The 19,568-nt window shown below is 40.4% G+C and overlaps 1 protein-coding gene and 1 long non-coding RNA gene across 3 annotated transcripts in view; both read left to right on the forward strand.

Annotated features, from left to right (window-relative positions):
* Positions 1-4,438: 4,438 nt before the first annotated feature.
* CKS (Nucleotide-diphospho-sugar transferases superfamily protein) overlaps positions 4,439-19,568 on the forward strand; it is a 41,574-nt gene continuing 26,444 nt past the window's right edge. The window contains exons 1-4 of one of the 2 annotated variants that reach the window (XM_086811970.1): positions 4,439-4,801; positions 6,979-7,024; positions 7,117-7,203; positions 7,494-7,612. In XM_086811970.1, the coding sequence (XP_086668096.1) occupies positions 4,589-4,801; positions 6,979-7,024; positions 7,117-7,203; positions 7,494-7,612 (465 nt within the window). In that variant the 5' untranslated portion in view covers positions 4,439-4,588. Of the gene's footprint in view, positions 4,802-6,978; positions 7,025-7,116; positions 7,204-7,487; positions 7,613-19,568 lie in introns of both variants that reach the window. The other variant, XM_086811969.1, reaches the window with a different exon arrangement.
* Positions 8,871-10,206, forward strand: LOC147628812 (uncharacterized). Its single transcript, XR_015267819.1, has 3 exons — positions 8,871-9,798; positions 9,876-9,893; positions 10,041-10,206. It is a non-coding gene; the product is annotated as an uncharacterized LOC147628812 (long non-coding RNA).

Raw genomic sequence — 19,568 nt, forward strand, 5'->3', positions numbered from 1 at the left:
GTGGCATAGTTGGGTGTGAGCTTACATTCCTCCTTGGTATGACCTTGATTTAAACACTTCATGCGGTGCCAGACATCCGGTCATAGTCCAAATCATCTAACTCCTCTTGAACTTCTACCTTAAAGCTTAGCCCATGTTGCCACCAGTCGTTCTTCAACCATCTCTGGCTTCTAGCTCTTCTTCTTTTAGTTCTTGTGCTTGGATTCTAAATCTAGCTTTGCATCCGAGTCATGGTTTGAAGTGTCTTTCTCTTGCTCATCTTCTGAGGGACCTTCATCCCGCTTTTTCCTCCCCTTCTTGGAAATTAAAGTTTCCCCTAAATTGCACTTCAATCTTCGAACAGCTTTCATCAACCCATCAAATCCACTAATTGTGAGATTAACGTCGGCGGTTAATATTGCAAGATTCATTTTCTTTTGCAAACCAAGGATAAACCAATCTCCCATGAGTGCCTCAATTGGCCTCTCAACCTTTTGAAAGTAGTGTAAAAATGCATGACGTAGGGCTGTATAAGTGAGGAAGTGATTAGAGCCATACTATGCATGCCAATTGGTCACCTACCCATCAAAAGCACCACTAAAATGCATTTCACTTTTAAACTATCAGAATTGTAAGTTGCATGCCATTTTCTAGCCAGATATTCACAAAATTTTCTACATGTTTATCTAGATCCTCCTACTTCTTACTATGACACTTTGGGTACTTGAGGGATACACATTTAGCCATAATTGATAGTTGAGGTAATAACACACCCACAAGATCAACTAGACGTAAAGACCCCGATAGACTAGCTAGCTACTTTTGAGGTAATTAAAGGTGGCTTTGGCTTCAAGTAACCATTGTAATAAGCAATCGTCCGTATGCTTGCTAACTATATCTTTTGGGATGTCAGCTTCTGCAAGCTCATCCTCCTCTTCTTTTGGCTTATAGTCTTCTTTGGCACCTAGATATTCCTTTTCCTTGGGCTCATCCTACCAGAGATTCTTCAAACCTAGCTCTCAACGTGAGTTGTTTTTGCCAGTGTGGAATGATGTCGTCGCTCTTAGTAGGCAAGTTTCATAACAACATTCTCGTTCCACTATAAATAAAGTTTAAAATAGCAGTCGACAGCTTAGTAAGAGTCATTGCTATGCTTTAGCTCTACAAAAGAAGTGAATCAAACACATAAGAATGAGCACTGACTTAAAATGCCATAGCATACCTGCACATGAGTGAGATAATAGGCTTGAACACAGAAAAAGGAAGTTGTTCCAGAAGACCCAAAGAGGAACCACTTCAACTCGATCATCAACAAGACACCACAAATAGGCTAACAAGATAGAAACGTGTAGAATAGGCAAAATGTTACACAAGGAGGATACAAGGATAACACATTGACGATAAAACGATAAATGCCATCAAGGTCCAAATGATAGGAAAGACGAATTGAAGGATGACCTAGGAGACACTAGATAATCTGCCACCATAACTTAACTGGCAAAAGGAAGATGATCCACCCAAGCCATATCCATGTAGAAAATTACATGATGCTTAGAACAATGACCAGAGCATGTTCGAGTGATCGATCACATAGTAGGATTACCAAAAGTGCCAGTGGATAAACCAACATAGAGAGATTATGAGTCAAACATTTAACATAATTACATAAAAGTTATTATTCATACATAAAAGTTATTAAACATAATTACATAAAAGTTATTATTCATACATTCAAGATTAATCAATACACACTTTGCTAGACATCACATCACTCACAAGATTACACATAATTATATATGAATTACACATAACTATATGTTGCTTTCTATGGACATCTGATGATAATTATACTGATAATGACAACAATCTTCAATGCCAAGCACAATACATAATGGCATGAATTGAGGCAAATAGCGTCACCTATGATTCGTCTCATGAATATTCGAGTCCCGTTCCTAAGCTAAGGATAGTACTAAGGGTTATTTCATAAGCTAACACATAAGACTATATAGACAACTAGTGATGGAAGAGATGCATCAACCCTCCATACGTGGGACATAGAGGGGTATCTTTTACTCTTGGCTAGAGAATTTTATTAGCTTATGATAAAAAATGATATCACACTAAATGTATGACATGCCAAAAAATAAAAAGCTATGAAGGTAAGATTCAAGGCCTATTGATGCCTTTCACCATACCAGATGAGCCGTGGGAGTAGATTTTAGTGGACTTCATTTACTAGCTTTTCAAGTACAACGAGTAGTAATGACTATAGTGGATTGCTCTAGTAAGCAAGCCTACTTTACTCCTTGAAAAAAGACATTGACATCTTAGCAAGACACACATCTATTCAAAAAGAAAATCTTTATATATCATGGCTTCCAATAGAGATTCAAAGTTTTGCAGTCATTTTTGGACCGTATTATTTAAGAACTTAAGCATTGAGAACTTTACAACATCATTTCATGTAGAATCAAATGGACAAACTGAGGTTACAAATACTACCATTTTGGATCTTCTTAGAGACTATGTTTCATCTTTTAAGACTTTGGGATAACTATATATACCCTCTTAGACCCTATGTTTCGTCTTTAAGACTTTGGGATAACTACATATACCTTCTAGAATTTGCCTACAACAATACACCTCACTCAGCTACCTCACTCAGCTACTACCAAACAAGCACCATTTATGATTATCTATAAAAGGCCTTACCATTCCTACTATACGCCTTTCTCATAGAATTGAAGCAATTGATGCATTCACAAGAGACTTTGATAATATTTTAAATCAAGTATATCAAGCAGTAGGTCAAGCTCAATCAAAGAACATAAAGAAGCCAAATAAGAAAAGAAAAGATATAGCATTGAAAGAAGGTAAACTATGTTCTTTTGAGGATTGAGAAAAGATGACTAAAGAGTCTAGAGAAACATCTAATTGTGAAGTGGGCACCAAGGTTTTATGGACTCTTCAAGATAATTTAAAAGATTAATAACCTTACTTGTAGACTAGATGTGTCATCACATTGGAAGATACGCAATTCCTTTCACATTAGTATATTGAGACCATTTCGAGGACCACTTCCTAAGCATCCAATTTATGAAGAAGCATCACTCATTGTTGATGAAGAAGAAGTGCTTAAACCTGGCACTATACTACTACAAGAATAATAATGTTTACATAAATTTATGAAGAAACATCACTCATTGTTGATGAAGAAGAAGTGCTTGAACTTGGCACTATACTGCTATAGGAATAAGTAATGTTTACACCAAGTATCTCTTGACCTTTAAGAACCATCCTAGCGAAGATGCTCGTTGGATACCTGAGCAGTTTTTTTGCACTCGTCCAAACCTCATTCGCTCATATAAGCAAGCATGCAACTAAGGTTGGTTGTAAACTCAAGCAAGAGCGATGTTAGATATTTCACTCTATGGTTGATCAGGAATGTCTAAGATACCATCGTGTACCATGCTGGTAGTCGGTATCATGGGTGATACTATTAGTATTGATACTGATGGGTTGGTGTTATTGGTGTATGCATTTGGGCCCATGTTAGTGTTTGATATTGTGGGTGATCTTATGTGTTAAATATTGAGCTAGTGTTATTGGTGTTATGTGTTTGTGCCCAATTAAGGTAATCATATTGGGATTAATTGTGAGAAGTTTAATTAATTATTCTAACTAATGTGATTGACATTTGTGAGTAATAGGTGATGAGTGGTGCAATGGTGTTGTATGGATGGTGGTTCTGTACATAGCATGTGAACATCATTTACAGTGTGGGTGTATCACTTATATTGGCCATGTGCCAAGATTTCGACTATTTATTATTTTCACCCATTTTGTATAGTTGGGGTGTTGATTTACATGTGCACATGCTTGAGCAATTCATTTTATTACAAAACCTTAGTTACATGGACACATGATTATTTTTTAAATGTAAAAGCCCAACTTTGAAAAGGTATGCTATTTTTGGCTTCTTGTGCTAACTTAAATACTCACATGAGGGAATTGGAGCCATTCACATTTGGGTGGTGGGGGGGGGGAGATTTGCACCAAATGTTTTTTGTCTTATGTTATTTCTCTCATGATTTTCGTCTTGAGTTGATTTGATTGCTTAGTCTATTCAAGTCACTCTTGAAGAAAGCAATTTGATTGGCCGTCCAACTCATTTTCGAGCAAATCCATTCATCCATGGCATAGGCGATTGGTGATTAGCAACTCATTTTCAAGCAAATCCCTTCATCCATAGGCAAAGAAAACATGGCAATTGGCGATTATGCCTGGAAAATGTTGGGCATAAGAAGTGTGTAAACAATTAAGGATCGGGCTATCAATCTAGGGTCTCTCCTCATTGAAGGTAAAATGTGAAACCCTCAAAGAACTATTTTGAAAAGCAAGTTTCATAATTTAAAATAGAAAGGATGATAGGTATATCATAGAGCCACCCACCAAACAAAGTAGACTCTTGTAATAAGGAATTCAACTTCCAAGACAATCCCGCATCACATCTAAGAAGCGCTACAAGCAGCACGCAAGCTGCCATCTTTAACAATCTTTCTCCTGCATCTGCATCTCGCACCTAGATCTCCTAAGTGAGAGTGAGATGGGTGCAGAAGGTGGGGGGGGTGGCAGGAGGTCATGGGTGGTGAGCGCCGCAGTTCTGTTTGGAGCCGGCGTTGCAGCCGTAGTGTTTGCCCGCAAGGCCGTCAATCATCGCCCGCGCAGCCGAGTGGTGGGCATCATTCCCGCCCGGTACTGCTCCTCGCGTTTCCAAGGCAAGCCCCTCGCCCTCATCCTCGGCAAGCCCATGATCCAGGTACTGCCCACACAGCTGCATTTCATCTTTGCATCATCTGTATCCTCTTTCATGTAATTACGCACCTGGATGCAAAAGGGAGCTCGGGTGTGGGCGCGCACGATTGCTCGCTAACAAGTAACGAGTGACATGAGCGGAGCAATCAAATGTGTGCCGTTTATCCCATTTTCTTTAAATGGTTTCTTTTCAACTTCCAAGTTATATCTTCTGCCTCTTATTCAACCTTGAAAACATGAGAGTATGAATGCCGGATCCGGTGCACTCTTTAGCCACATATCTCTTGCATACCACCAGTTTTACATCCAGAAAAATCTACCAGTTACACTTATGGCATGGGATATACATACATTCGCATGACCTATCACTATTTTGAGATCAGCTGCCTGCTCATGATTCGGACTCTTGACGTCAAAAAGGTAAAAATATACCAAAAATTAGGCTATGGACCAGAAATTCAGACCATTTCTGCTCAGATCTATCTTCTGAAAGGATTAGAGTGTCAAGCATGGTGTAGGTGCTGGGAACCCATGCATATTTTAGCTGAGCTGGCTGCGTTTCCATGCCGGCTTAACACTTTGCATGTGATGGGGCAAGTACAGATGCAGATTCTCATTGGGTACCCATGAATGACTCAAGAGCTTGCCAAAATGTTTGGCAGCATCACAATGCCTGTCCCAGATCTGTCTCAGGGTTTGAGGCTTGTCTAATCAGGTAGATGTTAAAAAGTTAGTGGATTTGTTGCCAAGAAAAAGGATCAAAATCACATAGAAAAGTGGGCAGGAAGCACACAAGTGATTGGGCTGAGAGAAAAGTACATGAATGATCATGATTGGGTAACACTGGCCTGATGTCCCTCTACATCTAATATGGCCTCTCCCCAATTACTTGTACTTTCAATCAGGAGCCACATGGTTCTAAGGTGGTAGCAACTGAAAAGGCCCACGTGAGCACTAACTTGGGCTGGAGACTGCCGATGCAATTGTTCAGCATACACTCCAAAATGTAATGCCTCAAAATCGACCTCCAACTTAAAAGGTACATATCTTGTAAAACTATTAAAATTGAAAGTAGTTTAAGTAAGAAACATACTTAATCTCTTGCAAAATACAAGTCGCTAGATTAGCAATCAGTATTATGCACAAGTTCAATGCTTTAAGATGAATGCCTAAATGTTCAAGCATTCTCAAAATCAGCATCCAATGCAAGATCTTCAAATAGCTTATTGTGCATGTGCCTAAGGTGAGTACCATCTGTTCCATACACTTGTATCCATCTATATGCTCTCCTATAATGGTAAGAGTGCATAGTCCATCATGCTTATGAAGCATGTCCAATCATACTTCCCCACTTCAGGATGGAAGCATGTCCATTCATGGTTTCTTGGAAAAGAACACATGTCCAATCATAAAGTCTGCCATGCCATGCTAGGTCAGACAACATTTCCAACTTTTATTAACTTCAAAATTCTTGATACAAAATTTCTTGTAAGCTGATTAGGATTTTGGATTGGGGATTTCTCACAAATACAGGCGGGTGACAGACAGTTTGGCAGCAAATGGTCATCGAGTCGGTGAGTTCTGGTTGTCCAGCAGACATTCTCACAGTTTCAATCAAGGAGGGGTGTTGGGGATAATCAACCCTCCTCCAGGGTGACATGTGGCAGTTGTAATATATTTCCCGTGTATGCAAAAGTCAAACCATACAACGATATACATTGAAGAGTGGATCAAGGGTAGAGGTATCCTTTTCCCAGGCATCTGGGACCTCTTCCTTGGGGTGCTAGGTGGCTGGGCTTGGGACTCTCAGCATGTGCCCCCATCCACTTTCCAACACCATTTCCTCTTTCCTTTGCAACCTGCCCAAAATTTCACATTCCTTAACCATATTCTTCTGTTTCCAAGATGTTGGCTTTACGAAATGGCATTTTTCTGTTCCCATGCTTGGAAAACATTGTTTTCTGCAACAATGTATTGCATGTAATTATAGACAACAGGAAAATTGATTCGAGACCTCTTTTCTTTTTCTCTTTTGTTAACATGCCTGCTGATCATATGAGATTCTACTCACAGTTAACTTGTGTTCTAGAATAGCTACAGACATGTGTTAGTAGCTTGTTTAAAACAGGGGGAAGAGATAGTTGAAGGTAACACATAAGAATGAATTTTGTGAATTTTCAGAGAACATGGGAGCAGGCAAAGCTCGCAACCAGTTTAGACGCTGTCAGTAAGTACAAATCTATAATGGGTGTATTATAGACTTCAATGAATGCCTGCCGTCTTCAATTTCTTATCAATTATTTGTGATGATGCCACCAGTTGTGGCGACGGATGATGAGAGAATCGCAGAGTCCTGCAGGAAGTTTGGAGCTGATGTTGTCATGACGTCAGAAGCTTGTGTAAATGGTAATGAAGAACATTTCTTTATAAAATTAACCAACCTAGTCTTGTGCAAGACCTTTATTCAAGATTTGCTGGATTTAGTTTTTATTGAACGTAGTGTGATGATGTAGAAGGAGAAGAGAAGAGATGCCTTAATACTGCCTTGTGCAAATATTGAATGCAAAACGTGTTTGTATGTACAGTCTGCCAGTTACTGTTGCATGGCATATATTGGTCTGCATTTTGGGGGCATTCATTTCTCGAGTGATGACTACAAGATTGTGCATGACTCAGTCAGTCATTGACAGGTACAGAGCGTTGCCAGGAAGCCTTGCAGAAGTTAAAAAAGAAGTATGACCTTGTGGTCAATATTCAAGGGGATGAACCTCTCATTGATCCTGACGTGATTGATGGTGTGGCAAAAGCTTTACAGGTAATACAATTTTTCTCAGTAGAGTACATTAACAGATGACTTTAGGTCGAGTTGTTCTATTTTTATGTAGAGCCTCCTTTAGCTGTGAATCTCAGCCTCGTTCCATTTTTTGACTTCATTGCCAATTTTTGACTTTCTGCTTCATTTCTATTTTTGCAGTACGCTCACTCTGTGCATGCATGTGAATATTAGTTATTGAAGAGTAGTCTAAAAAGCAAGAAATAAGTTAAGGTTGATCTCCTTTTTCTGTGAATCACAATCAGCCTTCGTATCATCTTTTGAAGAGCCTTGTTGGATTGTACACAATTTATTACTTGCATTGCCTTGTTGATGACAACCCATGGCATAAAGCAGGACAAAAAGATCTACCAAGGATATTCTAATGCCGCTTATCCTTTGAACTTAGACACATGTTGTTGCAATCATGGGGGCTTGTAAGCAACAAAAAATTCCATGGTTGAGACATAATGAAGCTAAGTAAAAAGGATTAGTACTAAGCAAATATGATGAGCATAATGACACCATAAGTGTGAAGGAATTGTGTGTATTTCTTCATTAGAGAGTGCCTCTTATATAGGCTGAATACAAGCATTAAAAATACATCATAGATGAAGTCATACACCTCCTCAATCATCTCTTACATTCTTTTCCATGAATCTAAGCCCAAAAAGTCATGCCAACATACTCATTCAATGCTCCTAGCTCTTAGTACAACTTGTGGATTCCTTGGGTGAATCCATGGACCAGTAAAGATGTAAATGCTCAATGTTACAGAATTTTGACCTTAGACCATATGATCCTTACATACATAAATGAGTAGGGATATTTGGTGAGCATTACTAACAAATCCCCTCTCAACAAATATCTTGTTACCTAGTGGTCAGTTACCTAGGTACCACACTATGGGTGTGAATGTAGTCTGTTGCCTCTTAGTATAATCAAAGGCAAAAGAGAGAGCCCATGTTATGGGGTAGTTGAAGATGAGGGTCATGGTCCTAGGCTTCTTTAAAAAGTTCAATCATTAGCAACATAGTTGACCTTATGAGAGGCCTCTTTCTCCTGGTCTTCATCAGCTTCTTCTTCTTCTCCTACAAGGAGAGCTTGAACCTTGTTCTTTAGGAAGCAATTCTCTTCGATGTGATTGTTCTTTCCACATAACCCACAATTCTTCTGGTTTGTGTCAATGGAGCCTTTCTTGGAGTTCTTGTTGGAGAAGCCATTGTTGTTGTTGAAGAACTTCTTCTTTGTGTAGAATGCCTCATCATGATTATGGATTGAGCTTTTCTTCCCTTGCAACCTCTTGTATTCTTCAAGTAGTGCTGTCACCACACCATCTAGCTTAGGTTCTGGCAAGTTCTTCAAAGTAGACACAAGATGTGAATAATCCTCATTGGGCATGCTTTTGAGAAGTGCCACAATGGCATCTTCTTCTTCCACTAGTGTACCTATGGCTGCAAGTTGAGTTTATGTGCTTTGGGAGGCTGTCTGATGACTTCATTTTAAGTTCATAGAATTGATTTTTTAAGCTTGTCTTTGAGTTTTGCTCCAATTATGTCAAGAGCCTCGTGTGCGCTCGTAGCCTCAGTGATGTGATTTATATGTATGTCACTTAAACCTAGGACTATTATTGCAAACAAATGCTTTTTCATTTCTAGTGAGCCATAATGTTTCACTATCCCCTTGTTGTTGGTTTCTTATTCTTTCCATTGGCAAGTCCCTTCTTCATTAACACAAATTTCACCTTGGGTTGCAAGTGTGAAAGACCTTCCATCAAATTTATTAGTATGACCCTTAGAATCCTTTGAGCAAGGTCTTACCTCTTGGCTTATAGCTCAAGTGTAGTGTCTAACGTTTTACAAGAATCTGATTAGGTGCATAATGAGAGATTATCAAGTGGTTAGTTTGAATGTTTCCAAAATAAGATAAATTTGGAATTAGCAAATGAAGCACCAAATCAAAGGGCTTTTGCGATGTGAAGTGATAGCTTGCTGTAGGAGGTCCCAAATGGCATGAGTGAACTCCCAATGGTCCAAAATACCCAAGGTAATTAGCAAATAATCACTAATTAACATAGGTAGTTTGCTGTTAACTGTGCAGAGAATGTGGGAGCTTTGGGTGATAATTTTGAGTAGATTTTGCAATGGCAGAGCAAAAGAACAGCTTGTGGTCTTGAGTCTACTTTTGAGGTTAGACCCCACAAACACTTCATTAGGTCACTTAATCAAGGATTACTCATACTTATGCCAAACTGTCTTCTGTGAAGGGGCCAGACTTGGATGAGGTACAAATTGACGTTTTCAGTCGAATCTGAGGCTACAGATGGATTCACCATGTTGCTAAAACCCCATGGCCAAGAGGATTTTATTGATTTGTAGTGTGATGGGGTGGACATTGCTATTTCTCTCAATTCTGGACATCTGTGTTACAGATCTGCTGCGGCACGATTCCATGACGATTTTGAGCAATCGGAGGTATCTGCACATATGCCTTTGAGTCCTTTTGATGCTCCTCAAGTGGCTTGAGCAATGGATGACTATAGAGAGAGAAATCAAAGCTCCACTACAGGGGTCTGGAGGAGAATGAGGAAAAAGACTAAAAAGGTGATTATGGACTATTTCTTGACCATGCAAGGATTAGTGGAATTAATGAAGATGTAAGAGAGATGAGGGAAGTTTGGATCTATGCTCTGAGAGCAATTGTTGGAATCATGGAGACACATAAGCAACAAGAAATGTCATGGTTGAGACATAATGAAGATGATAATGAAGCTAAGTAAAAAGGACTCATAAGCAACAAGAAATGTCATGGTTGAGATATAACTGTTAAAATCATGGATATCATGTGCATGTGCAAGTGATTAGTACTAATCTTACAGGAGGATGGTGTTTAAACTAATCTAAGGTGGGTGATGTCTAAGCATACTCATAATGACAAACTATTAAATTAATTAAGCGGGAGACTTAAGCACAATTAGGTTACAAGATCGAGACTTGTACTTATATAGAGGCTTAAGAGCTTGCTTCATTTTTCATTGTTTGAAATGGCTCCCTTTTATATGAGGAGGTACGCCCTTAGGCTTGTACATCAATGTGGGATAATTCAGCTTTGCTCATGTGGCTTCTTGCTGGATAATATTTTCTTTGGCTTACTCAACTCACTCTCTATCTCTTTCTTGTGCTCAATGGTACCACATTTCTCTACACCTCCCCTTGATGTCATTTTGTTAGATTGCTGCAAGGTGGTCAGATGCGAGGTTTACAAATACTTACTGCTCCAAGGTGGTCAGATGCAACCTTGGAGAAAATAAAGACTGGCGAAAAAGCTCACGGGAAGGAAGTGAAAGCTTAAAGAAAGGCTTACGGGGGTAGAATGGAAAGGCTCATGTGAGAGTGTCTTGAGAGAGACTTGAGAGAGTGGAAAAAAGCTTTATGCTTTCCTAAAAAGCTACACCTTGCTTTTTATTAAAGGTAATTGTCTGCAAGGCCTTGTGGGACATCTGTTCAGCACATAAGTGACACACATAACTGCCTCCAGCCAAAAAACATGAGGCAAATTCTGGCCTTCAACCATGCAGCGTGAGATCTCCATGAGAGACTTGTTCTTCCTCTCAGCCACATCATTTTGCTGAGGTGTATAAGGCATTGTGCATTCAGTTTTATGCCTCTTTCAGCCATATATACATGAAACTCCTTTGACATATACTCCCCCCCTCGATCTGTAGAAAGGGTGCCAACTTTACATGCAAACATATTTTCAGCCATAGAAACAAAGTGTCTAAAGCATGTAAAAACCTTTGACTTTGCCTTCAATGGGTACACCTAGGTGTGCTTGGAGTAGTCATCAATAAAATTCACCAAGTAGGGATATCCCTTGGTTGATGGTGTCCTCATGGGACCACATACATCACTACATATAAGCTGTAATTTGTGGACAGTCCTAACTGATCCATCTTTTGGGAATGATGCCCGTTGCATATACATCCCTCACATGCATGTTTGACGGGAGCCTCGAGCTTTGGCAACTCTGACATCATCTCTTGCCTTGTAAGGCGCAACAAACTACCAAAATTCGGGTGATCAAAGCGAGCATGCCATGCTCTGTGTCACTCATAGTATGTGTGGTAGTAATTGAACAAGCATTATGTGCCAACCTATCTAACCTGTAAAGCCTATGTCTTGTTACTAGATACCACAATGATGTCTCCATCACTCCGGTCATGAATTCTCCGGTCATGAATTGTGCACCTATTATCAATAAATCTGACCACTAGGCCTGTCATACCAATGGCAGAGACTGACAACAAGCTCTTTTTGATGCCTAGCACAAACAAGACTTCTGAGAGAGTGATTGTCCCACCATTTGTAGCAGTGAGAACAACCTTACCAACTCCTTTTATTGGATATGAGGAGTTATTTAAACATGCAACAGTTTCTCCTTAAGGAGCAAACTCAAGGGCGGAAATTAAATCACGCCAAGAAGTAATGTGGTTGCCAGCACCACTATCAAAGTACTACACATGTTAATCTGTTAGTGACATGCATACATCATCATGTGAGAAGGCAGTACAATGAATGCCCAATCATCCTGTGCATAGTTCGCTGACTCCTTCTTTTTAGCACTTGGTGCTGATGCATCAGCCACATCCATACCTGACTCTTTCTTCTTCTCCTTCTCCAGCCTTTTTCTGCATGCATTGATGTAATGGCCCGACTTTCGACAGTAGTTGCATTTGCCTTTTTTTAAAGGCTTATCATTCTCCTTCTCGGGATTCTTTCCAGAAGACTGGTCTTATTCTGCCTTTATGGTGTACCAATGTCGGATGAACAATCTGGCAACATTTTCGGTAGTAACATTAGACCTGCAAGGAATAAGCAAAATAAACTTACTAAAACGATCAACAATCGTTGGCTTATAGCTGCCATGAGAAAAGGCTTTGCCTTTACCTTTTTGACCCAGTTCGGTTATGCCGAGGTTGCTCTTCTTGCAAGAGCATTGCAACCAACTCATCAAAAGTAAGGACACTAGGGTTACCCTTCATCATGAGCCGAAGTGTACATGCAAAATCCTAATATGAATCCGGTAGAGCTGTGAGAACAAAAGAACTATCCGGACAGGTCTCATCAATACATGTCAGCTGTTCTCTGAGATCTTTAATCCTTGTGAAGAACTCACTCATTAAATCTCTCTCATTCATATACTTGGACTTTAATTGCTTGCTCAAGTAGGCCACTCGCACCTCATTACAGACCTGATAAAGCGCAATAAGCGCATCCTGAGCATGTTTCATAGTTTTACATGAGGGAATACGAGGAATAATGCTTCTTTCATTGAAACTGCCACTAATGCATGTGCCTGTGCATCCCTGTCATCCCACCTGCTTGTTCTATTGTGGGAGGTGTGCGAAGACGGATACCACAGTTACATCAGAACTTGGATCACCATCCAAAGTACCTATACTATGCTGTTGTGTTGGCGAGACAGGGTGTGCCTCAATGCCAAAAACAACATTTCAAAGCCCTTTAGTGACCATTACATGGTACATCATATAGGACCGCAATGGGTAGTTGGTCCCGTGAAGCTTATCCTTAGTGGAAGACATCCCAAATACATCACTGCTACCATTCTGCCTGCAAATAACTAATCTCTGATACAAAATGCAAATATCCCAACTACCTACAGGTACTGTCAATGTCCACTAAATACAATCGAAAGAGTTGCCAGTAGAATACTGATGACGATGGAAACCTGCAAAGTGTATAAAAAATTACAGAGTGTAGAGTGTGGAAATGGTACTTAGTAAGAATGCAGAAATTGATGATAATGTTCATGATATTATTGAAGCTGTTAAAGATGAACTCCAAGCTGTGATGTCGAAGATGACGGTGACATCTTTTTCATGCCAAATGCGGTTGCTGTTGTGTAGAAAATCCAAAATCGAACAAAAATAGTTCGAACTGACACTCTCGGGGTGCTTGCGGAAATCTTAGAGCATGCGAACGAGTCCCAAAACGCTACGAAACTTATAAAAATACTATCAACATAGTTAACATCACACTGTATGCATAGTTTTTCCATACGGCAACCATACGACAAACGCATATGGGTATGGAAGTATGGAAAAAGTACGGTTCACACCCCCAAGAAACTCCATACGTTGGATACCATACGACACCCTAAATTTAAGAAAAAACATGCTACATATTACACAAAAAACCAAAGTTGGGATTAGAAAAAACATAAATGATGTAGAGTCAAAATCCAAACTCCGGACTTTATATTATTGTAACCTGTTTATATCATACATGTATGATCAATGATGTATCATGTAACATGTTACATAAGTAGGGACTAGGGAGTGTGGAGTGGGAAAATGCCAAAACTTGTCACATGTAGGCTGTAGGATGTGCCATGTGGACAAACATGAGGAGGTCCAAGCCTCAAGAAACTAAATAAAACATGAGTGGAAGCGAGCAAAAAGATGGATGATGGAGTGCTCACTGCACAGTGGGCAAGCCGCTAAACCTGTAGACTGACTCCTGAGCAGTGAGGAAAAACATAAGTAGGAAGTGGACAAAACATAAGTAGAGAGTGGAAGAATACTAAGTAACCCTAAGCCTCATCAAAGCTCCCCTCATCCTCAGCATGACCAATGGGCTCCTCATCCTCATCTGCAAATTCCTCCTCCTCCTCCTCCTCCTCCTCATCGAACTCATAAGCCTCGGTAGCAATTGAGCATGATGTCTCAACATGGCTAGAGGATGGCTGGCCATCTGTAGAGGGTGGAGCAATCGAAAGAGGCTCCAAAGCCTTTCTACCTCTGCAATAGCCTCTTGCAAATCTTGCAAGGCAATCAAGCACTCCTCATCTTTTCCTTTGTTAAGCATATCCAATGTGATCTGCATTCTCTCATAGCCGCTTTCTTTGATCTTGGAGATGAGCCTTAAGTTTGTGTGTATGAAAACAAGCTTCTTTGTAGTATGAGAAGGAAGAAGCCTGTTTCTTCTCTTAGTATGAATGAGAGAAAATGTGCTCCAATTCTTTCACATGGGGAGGCACATGTGGCTTGAGAAAGCATCCTAAGTGCAAGAGCTTGTCCACCTAAGAGAATAGCTCAATCTGAGACAATCAAAAGAGCAACTCGAGGAGAAGATGACAAGGGAGCCAAGAGAACCTGCTCTGATACCAACTGTTGGAGTGGAGATCAATGTAGCAACACACACATAGATGCAGCAAGCAAGGAGAGAGAGATGGAAGCACAGTACTCAAAGTAGATTGATGAGAATTAGTGAAGTACAAGTGACATGATAAGGCCACTTATACACTCATAAGAGTGTGTAGTACATATGCTTGGGGAAAAAACCTCCTAAAGAGGGAAAAAGTGTCCCGATCCATTATTAGCTTACGTCCACACATCACTACCATATAAATACTACAAACCTGTGGGGTTTGGTGAAGAGCACTACTAGTGCAACCTCTTCCTCCGATGGTGATACAACCAGGGAAGAAGATCCTAGAACACAACATAATCTATTTAGAGCAGAGAGGGCATATGCCATCATTGCTCTTAGCTTGGGTGATGATTATTTGCATCACATCTTTAATCTAGAATCATTGGTTGAAGCTTGGGAAAGACTTGATTTGCTCTTCGGTGCCGTGCTAAAAACTCAAAGCTTTCTTCTTTGAGTTGCAACTGAAGACAAGAGAGTCTCTTGCTGCACATGTCAACAAAATGAGGAGTTTCATGACTCAACTAGCTGCAGTTCATTCTCTAGTAACTGAAGATGATGCCATGACAATGCTTCTCAAAAGCATGCCTGAGAAGTATGACAGCTTGGTGACCACCTCGAAGAACATTCCTAATCCTACCTTGGAGGGAATCATTAATTCTTTAAAGGAAGAAGAAGCAAAGGTCAACAGAAGCCATCTCACAGAACAAGGTTTTGTCGTAAAGACCAAAGGCTTATACAGAGGGCAAGCAAAGGTAAAGCTTGCAGCATACTTGGAAAAGGATTGTTTTAGCCTAAATCCTTGTGGTATATGTGCAAAAAGTAATTATCTTGAAAAAGATTGCTATCCAAAGAAAAACACCGCTAATATTGCTAATGAGACTTTCATACATGAGACCAACTATTGTACTAATGATTGGGCTTTTTAAGTCCATTGTGTGTGTTGTTTTCTTTTGTGTGACATGATCTCTTGTATGTCCTTACCCTTGGGACCCTACAACGGGCATGTGAAACTAGAGCCATGTGATTTATCCTTGACTAGGAAAAGTGGCATGAAAAACCATGAGCCTAGATTTATCCTCGACACAGTATGAGGAAATCCCTTGAGGGAGGGTTTGTTGGGATCAAGGTATTACTTGTGTGTGTGTGTGAATCACCTCTTAGAGTGCTATCAAATAATATCTAAGCAGTGATGTCCCTAAGGCAACCTTTGTAACATATAAAAGTACATGTACTAAAAGCAAACTATCACATCATTGAGTTGTGTCCTCCAATATCTCTCTAAGAGGTTTGTTCTCTTTCTTCTCTCTCTATCTTTTTGAACACTCACTCCTATGTCATGAAGATCTTTCAACCTTCATAGCTTAGGACATTCAACAAGGATTTGATGCTACTTATCCTATATGTGGATGACATGCTGCTCACCGGCGCTAATTGTCACATGCACCTTGCATTGAGGTGCTATGTGACACACTGGCTCATCATTCAATGTAACATTTGTACAACATTAGTACCCTTTTAGGAACATTTTGTCGTACGCCATGACCCCATCATGAGCCCTAGTCCGGGACATGTGAGGCACGAGCTACGTAGGGCAGTCTTAGCCTTAGGTGTGGTGTCAGGGTTAGTCCCTTAACTCACTTGGAGAAAAAGCATGTAGAGTCATCTAAGGTTAGGGCATGTCTAAAGTCAGTTGATGCATTACACAAGCATATAAGAAGCATGTAGAAGGGGCTCATAGTTACCACGGAACGTCGTTCCGCCTTCCTGGAACGCCGGAACGCCGTTCCCGGAACGTTGGAACGTTCCGCCATTTTTTTTTTTTTGGGGGGGTGTGTTTTGCTTGCAGAAATGTATGTTCATGTCTTGGGGGAGCAAATATTAGGAAGCATATTTGGCTATCCGTATACAAAAAGTTACATTTTTTTGTGTCATATGCTGACATGTCATATGACGTGGCGTTCTGCGACGTTCCCGATCCGTTCCCGTTCCCGCTCCCGTTCTAGCATCCGACGTTCCCGAAACGTTCCCGTTCCGCGGTAACTATGAAGGGGCTAGCCCATTGGGCTCTCAAGGGCATGTATATGCCTTGGCATATGGTGCCAAGCATCATATGGCAGCCCATTTTCTTGTTGACCAGTATCTAGGCTGTGAGCATGTAATGCCAGCCGGCCAACATCTAACGTTGGGCCAACAAATAATGCAACATTTAATTCTAAGTGCTAGCATTTAATGCCTATATTTAGAAAGTCGTGCCACGTGGCATAAAAGCTAGGTCGACAACATCTTATAATAACCAACCGGCACCCTAGTATGCTATATAGGACAATGCCCATAATCTTCCAAAAAATCATCTCAATTCATAGAAGTTCATCAAGTAGAAAGTGAACATGTGTGCCTAAAAGTCATGGGGTTTTTCTAGAGCATACAATCAGCATTGTGCTTCATCCACTAGGTAGAATTAAAGATTCTCTCATCTTCAGCCCGCATATGTGTATGTTCTCAGCAGTTCTGGACTTGCATAATTGGCTTCATAGAATCTTCTACAGTGCTATTGGGTCAGCATATGGTTCAGCGAGTGTTCAGTCTTCCTCGTCCTTGTGTTTGGCTCTCCACAGTCATCATTCACATCATTGTACAAAGTAATACAAGCAAATATTCTTGCTTGCTGGGGGCACCCTGTGGGGGGGGGGTGCGCGACGTTTAGTGGGTAATTGGGACCCAATCTGGTGTTGACTCTCATCTTCTCTCTCAACTCCTCACTTAAGTAAAGTGGATTGCATAAACTCACAGGTTTAGAGGAGGCTTTGTTGCATGGTACAACGGTCAACCTATTGCTTGCTACACTAATGATGATCAGATTTCAGCTTTCAAAGATGAATTACATGCATCATCTGAGATGAGAGATCTTGATCCGTTGCATTATTACTTGAGCATTCAGTTTTTTCAGTGTGACGATGGCATTGTTTTGTTGCAATCCAAGTACTTTCAAGGGTTGCTTAAGAGGTTCAATCTTGAAGACTGCAAGAGGCTCAACCTCCGGATCCAGGTGAGCTATTTGATTCCATGATCTATAGCTAGGTTGTTGGGTACTTGATTTATTTATGCAATATGAGACCATGCATTCAGTATGGAGTCTCCCAGTTGAGCAGATTTATCTATGCAATATGAGACCCCAAACATTTAGTATGGGGTCTCACAGTTGAGCATATTTATGCATAGTGCAAGTACTAAGCATTGGCAAGTTGTTAAGCGTGTTTTCTGCTACTTACAGGCACCCAGTCTCATGGATTGCTTTATGCTAAGGGGGGTGATATTCAACTGCATGCTTTCAGTGATTCTGATTGGGCTAGTTGTGTTATGACACCAGGGTGTCCAAGAGTGGGAGTTGCTTTCTTTTGGGCAATTCATGCATTTCTTGGCTAAGCAAGAAGCAACTAACAGTGGCCACTTCAAGTTGTGAAGTTGAGTACAGGGGAGCATTCATAGCTACAGTTGAGTGTATGGCTCAGCAGAATTTTGGTAGATCTTTGTGTGGGGCAAAAGTTAGTCACACCGATTTTCACTGACAAGCAGAGTGCTATTGGTAGTAGCAGCACGAAATCCATTTTTTCATGCTCATACTAAGCACGTTGAGGTGCATTACCATTATATCAAAGAGAGGCTACTACATGCAAGAAAAGCCTTCTTGGTGTCTCTACATACGACAACATTGCATATCTGTTCAGTAAAGCTCTGTGGACAGAAAAGTTCGAAGCTTTCCGCAAAGCTTTGGGCTTACTACCTTTTGAAGATTGATCTGCAGTTACTCTTTGTACATGTTCACATTATCAGTAGAGGGGGGGAGGGGGATTTGTAAGTTTATAGTAGTGACGTGTGAACTAGGAGTAATAATTCTCCACATGGGGCACTTTTTACCTCTGTATATTAAGGGGTTTTTTCCCTCGTGTGTATGGTGTGTAAGTGACCTTTAAAGGTCATCTTGTATTTTGTACCTTATCGCATTATCTCATTATTGTGTGCAATGGTGCAAGCTGTCTTCACTCTCTTTGTTCGTTTTGCATTCTATGCTTCATTGCTAAACCTAAATCTAATCTTGAAACCAACAAAAGTGTAGACTCATTGATATGTCAATATACATATTATGCCTGCCCCTCACTCGATATACTCATGAAGGCCTGCACTTTGGCATAAATAATACCAATATAAGAACAAAAGCAATGATCTGTTGTGCTGCTCCTCGGAAGCCAATACCAAATGTTATGCAAAGTGGAATCCTAAGATGACGGCCTCGAGGAGAAGGCCCCTCCGTTGATGCTCCCATGGATACCACCAGTCCACTTGAGCTACAAAGTGTATGCTTGTCATTGTCCTAGGGTGTGGGTGCTGCCATGGTCTGCTGAGGGGACAATAAGATGAATGGCTTCATCCCGGTCCTCATATATGAGCTTTAGAAGTGGTTGCAGATTTTCACCTTAAGCCTATGAGATGCCATATTGTATGGATGCACCTCGGAAATTAATCACGATTAAAGAATCCACAATTAGTCAATAGCTTTCGTGTGAGCTAATTACCAGGGTACCTTAGGCCACATGCTTATGTCTTGAAGCTGTGCTCCCAAAGCTATCATTTCACATTTTCCAGATGTTTCTTAATCTTTATATCTATGAATCCATTGATGTATGAGTGCATGTGCATTTATAATGGTCTATTTATCCATTGATCTAGCA

Source organism: Cibotium barometz, chromosome 18, assembly GCF_041138505.1.
Source record: "Cibotium barometz isolate CiBa-2024 chromosome 18, ASM4113850v1, whole genome shotgun sequence".
NCBI lineage: Eukaryota > Viridiplantae > Streptophyta > Polypodiopsida > Cyatheales > Cibotiaceae > Cibotium > Cibotium barometz.